The 9,865-nt window shown below is 42.6% G+C and overlaps 1 protein-coding gene across 2 annotated transcripts in view; it reads right to left on the minus strand.

The window, feature by feature from the left end:
* AIPL1 (aryl hydrocarbon receptor interacting protein like 1) overlaps positions 1-8,827 on the minus strand; it is a 117,271-nt gene extending 108,444 nt beyond the window's left edge. The window contains exon 1 of one of the 2 annotated variants that reach the window (XM_040338474.1): positions 8,666-8,827. In XM_040338474.1, coding sequence (XP_040194408.1) covers positions 8,666-8,761 — 96 coding nt within the window. In that variant the 5' untranslated portion in view covers positions 8,762-8,827. The remainder of the gene's footprint in view (positions 1-8,665) is intronic. The other variant, XM_040338473.1, reaches the window with a different exon arrangement.
* Positions 8,828-9,865: the final 1,038 nt, after the last annotated feature.

The following is a 9,865-nucleotide window of genomic DNA, read 5'->3' on the forward strand; positions in this document are numbered from 1 at the left end:
AACAGCCATCCCATAGATTTTCTTGGGTCTTGGCTTATTCTTCTCTCCAGCCCGTCCTGAAGGACGCAGGATCTTCTAAAAGAATGGTAACCCATTTAGCCAACCGTATTAATGCTGCAACTATGGGGGAGTGTTCCCAGAGACTTCACTTCTTCTGTCATAAAGGGGTATACTCTGGAATTTTTTTTTTTTTTTTTGATGAAGCAGTTTTCATGTCCACCATAGTCCACTCCGATGATATCCTTTAACTCCGTAAGAATCTTAAAGAACCTCTTCGCTTAGCCGGGGGTGGAAGGGTCCACCCACCTAAGGGTCTCCTTAACCATCCTGACTAGTGGGGGAGCCAAAGAGCCATCAAGGCCGCTGTACTTTACATCACCTTCCAGCTCGCTGACCGAAGAATCCGGAGAAGCAGCGTAGGGCTGTAAGGATCCAAATCCTTTGGGCCGCATCAGCCAAGGAGCCATGTAGAATGGTGGACTGGCTCCGTGTGTGGGATGTATCCCATTTCTTTAGGGATTGATCTACCACATATTTCACCAGAGACTTTTCATACTTCATAGTTTCCAGTCTCTATTTCCCTCAACCGCCTGGGCATCACATTGGTCACATAAGGACTTGCCCTCCGGGACTCGTGTCCCATATCCCCAGCAGGCTCTGCGTTCAGAGCGCCTGTCACGGCAGTGGGTAAGGTGAATGGAGGAGGAATGGAGCGTCTCCTCTATTTGGAGGAGGAAAGCAACGTCTCCTCTAGTTGGAGGAGGAATGCAACGTCTCCTCTAGTTGGAGGAGGAATACAACGTCTCCTCTAGTTGGAGGAGGAATGCAACGTCTCCTCTAGTTGGAGGAGGAATGCAACGTCTCCTCTAGTTGGAGGAGGAATGCCACGTCTCCTCTAGTTGGAGGAGGAATGCCACATCTCCTCTAGTTGGAGGAGGAATGCCACGTCTCCTCTAGTTGGAGGAGGAATGCTACGTCTCCTTCCAGTAGCAGGAGGAATGCTGCGTCTCTTTCCAGTTGCAGGAGGAATGCTGCGTCTCCTAGATGTAGGAGGAATGCTGCGTCTCCTAGTTGCAGGAGGAATGCGACTTCTCCTCTCGTCGGAGGAGGAATGCGACTTCTCCTCTCATCGGAGGAGGAATGCAACGTCTCCTAGTTTCAGGAGGAATGCGACTTCTCCAGTTGCAGGAGGAATGCGACTTCTCCAGCTGCAGGAGGAATGCGACTTCTCCAGCTGCAGGAGGAATGCGACTTCACCTCCAGTTGCAGGAGGAATGTGACTTCTCCTCTTCTGTCTAGACGGTGAATCTCGTCTAGATCTAGACAATAAATGGAGAAAGTTGTGGTCTGGCAAGGTCTCGGACATCCTGGACCACAAATTGCTGGTCCGATCTTTTGAAAGAGCTGCGAAAGAAAGATTGGGGGGTGGGGACACCAAACGCAATCTCAAACCCTTGAGAATGCAACCTCAGCCCCCTCCCCTTGCCTGCACCTACCCAGTGCGCAAGGGCTGGCTGCAAAAAGGCAGTGACCTGTCCATAACCTCTGGACAGGACGTCAGCAAAAAATACATACAGTCTGCGGATGACCCATAAATGCTACCCAGACCAGGGAAGCCAACCAGAAGAAAAAACATCTATTTATTATTATTTTTTGTTTTTATATTATCAAAAATATACATATACTTTTTTTTTTTAACATATAGTGCATCCTGGTGCAGACTCAGCTTGGGGGAAGCCACCGCTCACTGTCTGAGGAAAATTCCCGCACTGACAGGAGGCAGACCTTCGAATCCCCGGCCTGGTGACGTCACCGCCCCCTCCACCTCGTGCCTGCGCCGTGAAAACAGCCTAACGGCGTCTGCGCGGTCGCCGGACCACCTGCCACTGCGTGAACATGAGAGCCAGGCCTCACTATCACAGAGGCCCCGCACATGCGCAGAGCGGCGGCAGCGCCCGTGACCCGGAAGTACCGTGGCACCCTGGAACGCAAATGCATTCCATGCGCCGTGAGGGGACACAGAGGTACCGGAGAGTACCAGAAAATAAAGGGAAACAAACAAACAAATAGACACAGAGGCGACTGCCATGGAGGAAAAAAAAGGTTCAGACCTTGCCAGCCGTTGATGCGTCCACCTTCAGGCATACCGTGGCAACCTCCATTCCATCACTGGGGTATATATTTTTGGAAGTGCGGTTGTTCACCTTTTTCCTTTCAAGCTTTGTTTCCATGCATTGCCTGCACCCAGGCTTCTGAGAGGACACTGATTGCTTAGTGCACTCAGCTGGAGCGGCAGATCCCTTCTTCTCTATGGAGTGTATACTGCCAAATAAATGCACAGGCCAACTCGCGCCCTGAGCTGTACCGCATGGATGATATGCCAAAAATTCGGGAAATATTCCAAACGGACGCCAGCAGGAACAAACGTGATGTAGGTCCATGAGGAGGACAAAAAAGGAACACAGTACTGATAGGTGAGCTGACTTTTATGGGTATGGGGTCCTATAGCATTGGAGAGGAGGCGGGATTAACCCACACGTAGGCTGCCATGGAGTCAGTCAGGAAAGACAATTCACTGGGGGTTCATGAAACTATATTACAAACATCTACTGGTGATTTTCAGTTGGGTGAAATTGTAAATTCAGTTGGGTATATCTTACTACTGAAGTTCTCGTGTGTTACAAACAACAAAACAACTCATTGTTATTATTCCAAAAACCATGCAAAACTGAAATGAAAAGAAAAAAAAAATGGGTGTAGTAGACCTTAAACAGAAAGTGTTAATGAAAAGCATTTTCTAAACAATGTTTGACTTCCATCTTTCTCGTCCCATGAGCTTTGTGGTAGTAGTTGCCAATAGGGCATAGTCTCCCTTAATTTTGTAAGTATAAACAAGATTAATTATACTGTGCAGCTTTGTGCTGCCTCTCTGGGCCTATATAACTCTGGCAATGAAACACAATTAAAAATGGTAGTGATCAAGGGAGTTATTTGTTTTTGAGCGTAATTAACTTAGGAAATATGCTGACTTGTTCTAAAAGTTATTTAGATCAAGAAAAACATATTTGAGGGTAATTCCACAGAGGTTGTGGTTGTAAAACAATCAAGCCACTACCTAAGTGACAAGCACAGTTATTATTCCTCACTTTCTAAGATTTATTGGAAAAAGGAACAGCTTTCTACCAACATTATAAAACTTGTTCTTAGAATTAATGGAAAAACTGACTGGTAGGTTCAGGACACACGAGCTGAATGTCAGGAGACCTCGACCGGTTAAAAACTGGTTGACATTCAGCCCGTGTGTATGACGGTCTGTCTGGCATGTCTGGCTTCTGTTGGATGTGCATGCTGAAAAAATAGCGGCCGACTGACTCCCAATCAGCACTTTCAGCCAATGACAGAGAGCGTTGATCAGAGTGTTCTGGCAGGGGGGGGGGGTTCCCCCTGTCAGAACACAACAGCTCAGCAGGGGAGATTGATGCACAAATGTCGGAGCATTAGTACAGCGTCTCTGACCAGAGCTGACAATTTTTTTTATGCAACCTGCTGGGTTGCACTAAAAAAAAAAAAAACTGTAGTATGTGCCGGTTTTAATTTGCATGTTCAAATATATTTTTTTTTTAAACAAATTTCACTTTCTAGGACAACAAGTTGAAAGCTTGCTCTTATTATCTATACTGAAGTAGAAAACCAATAAGCTTATCACTGATTTGTTGTAGTGGTAGGTAGCAAATATTCCACATGAATGAATGAGGCCAATCTTTTCATGTTCATTGTAACACCATTATTAAAGAAGAACCTATAAGCTCAAGAGCTTCTAAATTAGTTGTGCTTTACCTCCTTCAATGCCTTCAAGACTTGATATGCAGAATACGGTTCCCTTGCATGGTGTCCCATAGAGAAGGAACAATTACAAACTGTATTCCCCTACAATGTAAATAATATACTCACCTCTTCTGTGAGTGTCAGCTGCCTGTGCCCATGCCATGTACCGTGGCTCTATAGTTAGACTCCTGCATCACTGCTGTGTCCAGTAGTGACATAGGGGATGGAAGATGGAACCACAGCATGTGGCAGGATACACAAGAATTCAAAACTCTCGGAAGTGTTAGGAAAGACAGAAGACACAGGCCAATGGAGAGGGACAGGTGCCCGGGCAGACTAGTAATTACTGCGTTCACTCCCTGTGCAAGATGACTGAAATGTGTTTTAAAATAAATTACTGTATTTGCTGGCGTATAAGACTACCTTTTACACTTAAAAAAACTGGCCAAAAAGCAAGGGTCGTCTTATACGCCAGTTGTGGCTAGATACAGTATATACCGCTTAGCCAATCCCAGTGAGCGATATATTCAAATGAATGCAGAGCCTGCTCGGATTGGAGTAACAACCTCTGCCAATCCGAGCAGGCTACATACAGTAGCCTGCTCGGATTTGGTTTTGAGAGTGAGAGAGGCATGGGCTGATGATGTCACAGCCTCTGCCAATCCAAGCAGGCTTTGTATTCATAAATAGAATACATGGCTCGCTGTGATTGGCTCCAGCTCCAGCAAGAAGGAAGAAGAATATGGCTCCAGCTCCAGCAAGAAGGAAGAAGAATATGGCTCCAGCTCCAGCAAGAAGGAAGAAGAATATGGCTCCAGCTCCAGCAAGAAGGAAGAAGAATATGGCTCCAGCTCCAGCAAGAAGGAAGAAGAATATAGCTCCAGCTCCAGCAAGAAGGAAGAAGAATATGGCTCCAGAAGGAAGAAATATGAAGTGTCGGAAGCCTCGGAAAAATAGGTCGTCTTATACGGTGAGTAAAGGCAAAAAAATCTTAAAAAAAATGTAAATATAGGGGGTCATCTTATACGCCCGGTCGCCTTATACACCGGCAAATACGGTAGTGATAAAAGCTTAAAACAGTTTGGGGGAAATTCAATAAAGTAGTTATTACACTTTTGTTTTGTTATTTTCCCTTTAAAATGGCCATGTCAGATTCAAAAAACACTTGCGTCAGTATTAGTAACGTGACCAACACATGTGGCAGATTGAGGCAGTTCTTAACAGCACCACTTCAAAAGAAAGGTGTTATGGCTGTCCTAAATTCAAAAAGTATTGGGGGTAATCCACAAAAGGGATATGCCGGCGTATCTACTGATACGCCGTCGTATCCCTGTTTCTATCTATGGAACTGATCCACAGAATCAGTTTACCATAGATAGACAGAAGATCCGACATGTGTAATTGAATTACACTGTCGGATCTTAAGGATGCAATTCTAGGCCGGCCGCTAGGTGGCGAGGCCATTGCGGCCGGCCTAGAATATGCAAATGAACACTTACGGCGATCCACGAACGTTCCGACGGGCCCGTCGCGCTAAATCTACGTTGTTTACGTCGAGTTACACCGCGTAAAAATAGGGCGGAGTCCTATTTGACTAAGCCCTATTAAGTATGGCCGTCGTTCCCGCGTCAAAATTTTAAACTCTACGTCGCTTGCGTAAGACGTTTGTGAATGGCGCTGGACGCCATTTACGTTAACGTCTAAGCAAATGACGTCGGAGCAACGTCAGTTAGCGCAATGCACGTCGGGTAAGTTACCCGACGGAGCATGCGCAGTACGTCCGGCGCGGGAGCGCGCCTAATTTAAATGGGACTCGCCCCATTAGATTCGGCACGCCTTTGGACGGACGGATTTGAGTTACACCGCCGCAAATTTCCAGGTAAGTGTGTTGTGGATCGATACCTAACTTAGGAAATTTGCGGCAGTGTAACTTAAATCACTTAAGTTACGTTGCGCTGCGGGGCTGTGGATTTGGCCCATTGCTTCTAAATCACAGTTAACAAAACTGGAGGTAATTAAGATCAACTCAAACTTGGTTTACAGATGCAGGCAGAATGCAAAGCAGCATGTTTGGAGGCAAGTAGAGGGCAGGATAGTCCCCTTTTAAATGTTACTCCTCCTATGTAGAGGATTCTGGGAGTCCCTATATAGTCTAGAGGGAGAGGGGGAGCTGGCAGAAGCCTGGAGAGAGCAAGAAAAGAAGACAAGGCTGCTGTGCTCTTGCTCTCCCTCCTCCCTGGTAGAGAGCAGGTCTCTCTGGAAGTTCCATTTGCTGCTGGGGGAATAAAGTAAAGCTCAACTACATCAGAGCTGAGAAAGAGGCAGTAAGGCCTCCTCTTTGGATCCCCCCTTCAGGGGCAAGGAATTATAGAAGACAGTAGAGGAAAAGTACAGGCTAATAACCCCAGCTAAAGCCAAAGCTGAGAGGCAAGCATCTTCTAGTTGGGCAGTTATACACTAACTCTATTGTTGTTGAGAACAATGGATTCATTAAGTTGGAACTGGTATGCTCCCTCTCAACTTTCTACAGTAAAGTAGTTATTGATCAACTTTCCTTCCTGTGAATGTTTGAACAAGGGATGTGATCCACAGCCAAACCTGGGGAGATCATAATAGACATGACTATGTAAATCAGTCTGTCAAGCCTCAGAAGGAATGAGGGCCAGAATTTTGGTACCCCTGAGAATGAGGGGGGTGAACAGGAACAGCTAGGATGGTGGCCCAGTCTCCAGCCACCATCCTCACACAGGGAGTACAATCTGGACTAAGAATAATTTTTGCCCTGGAAGTCGGTACAACTTGTGATGTGACCGTGCTACTAACTAAGGACGGCCGCATAGGCAACCCTGGCCCTGCTTACATGTTTCCTGCCGCTACCTCCTCCCCTCCCACCTGTCTCTAGTTTTCAAAAATTCTGTCAGCTTCATAGTAGACAGGCGCATGGCACCTAGCTCTTTGTGGACGGGGCCTGATGGCGAAGCGTAGGGACCAGTTCTCCATCAGGTTTGCTCTTACTTTGTGATTGACAATGGGCAGTGGTTGGATTCTATATAGCCAATAGCAGGTTGTCTATTGGTCCTAATGGGGAAACTACGGTCTCCCCATCAACCTCCTCCTACCCAGCTACAAAAATCATCACCACTGCACTGTGTAACAACTACCGAGGAGGGGAGCTGCAATGAGGATAAAGTGTCCATATAGAAACTCCAGCCTCAGTGATGGTGTGCCTCCCCACATGGTGCTTGCCCCAAATTCATGCACGTACAGGGATCTTTCACCCGCACCAACATCTTGTCATGTGGAAGCTCAACTGATTTATGAATTATGAGTCTCCTTATAAGTGCCCTTTTTTTTTATTTCTCCGTCTATAATAAGAAATCTGAGCAGGGACTTAATGCTAAGTTATCATCTATATTTGGTCTGGCCATGTTATGGCATGCTTTAGTCACGCCTTCAGTTTGCATGTGCTGTCTTTTCTATAAATGTATGATGCTAAATCCTTTTAGCGGAAAAAAATTCCAGCCCTTGATATACACTCGACAGCTAATTAGCGTGTATTGCAAGAAAACAAAAGACATATACGACCATCTGTTGCATGTAATCCTGCTGCTTTAATTGATAATACCACTGATAATACTGGGGACATTCTCAGAGGCCACAGATTATACAGCAACCTATAGAATGGCATGTCATAAAATATAAATGTGCTTGCCACTGTGTTAATTAAAGTCAAATATATCCGCTAGGCATATACCTCAACATGCTGTTTAAAATATATTTTTCTGAAATGATGCTATATTGATTAAAAGGGCAGACACAGGGTCCTACAGTAACAAAACGACATGCTGTAAAAAAAAACAATCACATCATTATATGATTTGTTGTAGGCCAATACACATTAATGGCCATTGTTTGGAAAGACTGTTCATATATAAGCAGATTCTTTGGTAAAAGATCCAAAATGTGTCACTCTCAAAATAATTGCCAAGCTCTGACTATATTTATAAAAACTGCTTCTGACTCCAACATGATACTTTCAAAATTTCAGCCGTAACATTATGCTTTAAAGTGAATCTAAACCAATGAAAAAAGGGCAGAACATTTTCTTTCGACCCTGCCAGAAATCCTGTTTTTTTTCTGGTGGGGGGGGGGGGGGTATAGCATATTAGAGTGTAGGCAAAACTTTAGTTTTGAATCAACTGGAATGGGGTTAGAACCCTACTCAGGTTTTTATTTACTTTCTGTGTCCCCATTAGGCAAATTTAATTTTCTTGTGTCCTGTGACAGTTATCCCTGGGTCAATAGAGCAGTGACAGCTGTCTAAGAATTGATTTCCCTAGCCTTAAAGATATTTTCTCTCTCTCCTGTTGTGTCTACGAGACAGGAAGTGAAAATTCATAGGACAACAAAAACTCAATACAAAATTGAAAAAAAAATGGTTTTGGGTATACTTTAATTTGCAAAATAAATTCTGACAAAAAAGGGGAAAAATATATATTTTTAGATTAGATTCTTTATGTCCTAAATATACAATGAAATTCTTCACAAAAACACTATATGCTGTACATTGCCTTTAAAAATTATTTTAAACTGCAAGAATGAAAGCTGAAAATGACAATCACTGAGTGAGATACTATTCAATTAATAGTTACGTACAGAAGGTATTTAGGTTAGAAAATACGTTCAACCTCTTACAAACTCCAGGTATCCAGGCAGACATATAATTTGTACTATAATTCCATATAACGTCCTCTGCACTTACAGCTCTGGAAGTAGTAATGTTACAGGAGAAAACAATGACATCTATACTTGGCAGTGCTACAGCACAAGAGGAACAAACCTTTGATCCATTGATAAATTTCGGCAGCTCTCCTGTTCCTCCATGATGAATTTTCTTCCTCACGCCTTCAATGTTTAAACCTATTGCTTCCTCCATTGTACCTGCTATCTGCAGATGAAAATGGATTCGGACTGAGAGATTAACCTTTATATAGAGATAAAGAAGGATCTACAAAGCTGTCTTCAAAGCATAAGACCTAGGGATTGAGGAGTCTTAGGACAGATTGGTTGCCTTAGTCAGGAATCCCTGTATACTTATATAACCAATTTGTCTGCACAACCCAGAGGTGACATATAAAAATAATATATGTGCAGACACACCACATAGGATTCTAAAAATTGTTTTTATTTATATTTCTCAACTTTGAAATAATGACTTGTAATGCTGTGTGATTTATTTCACTGCAATCTTACAGAGAAAATGTTTAAAGGAGAACTCCAGGAAAAAAAGAAATAAACAAAATGTATATATCTATACAGATATATAGATTTATCTATATAGATATATCTATATAGCTGTATATATATATATATATATATATATATATATATATATATATATAGAGAGAGAGAGAGAGAGAGAGAGAGAGAGAGAGAGAGAGAGAGAGATCTATTTTTTATATAATTTATACAAAAACAGTCCCAAAATATGTTGCTTTCAAACTTTTTTTTTTAGAAACAATGCAAGAAATTTTGCAAACTTTATTGCAGATCCATGCTGCTGTTAGAAGGAAAAAATGGTGAGCAGATGGGCTCTTTATTGCAAAAAAGTGTTGTTCAATGTATCTTCTTCAAAAAAATAAATGTACCTGCCTGTTTACTAATTTCTATAAAATATACGCATGCATAGATTAGTATATGTTTTCAACAGTAAAATCAAAAAAAGTGCAGCACTAAATACAAAGTATCCCCTAAGGGCTATATAATGCATTCAATAAATGATATATACAGTAAAGTGCAATATTCACTTTATATATATATATATATATATATATATATATATATATATATATATATATATATATATATATATATATATATATATATATATAATGTATTTATTTAATTATATATAGTTTATTGAATGCACTATATATATCCCTCAGGGCAGTGGTCATCAACCCTGCCCTACAGGGCCCACTAACAGGCCAGGTTTTATGTATTACCATGGGGAGATGCAGTCTAGAATACTGCCATCACT

Source organism: Rana temporaria, chromosome 2 (genome assembly GCF_905171775.1).
Source record: "Rana temporaria chromosome 2, aRanTem1.1, whole genome shotgun sequence".
Taxonomy (NCBI): domain Eukaryota; kingdom Metazoa; phylum Chordata; class Amphibia; order Anura; family Ranidae; genus Rana; species Rana temporaria.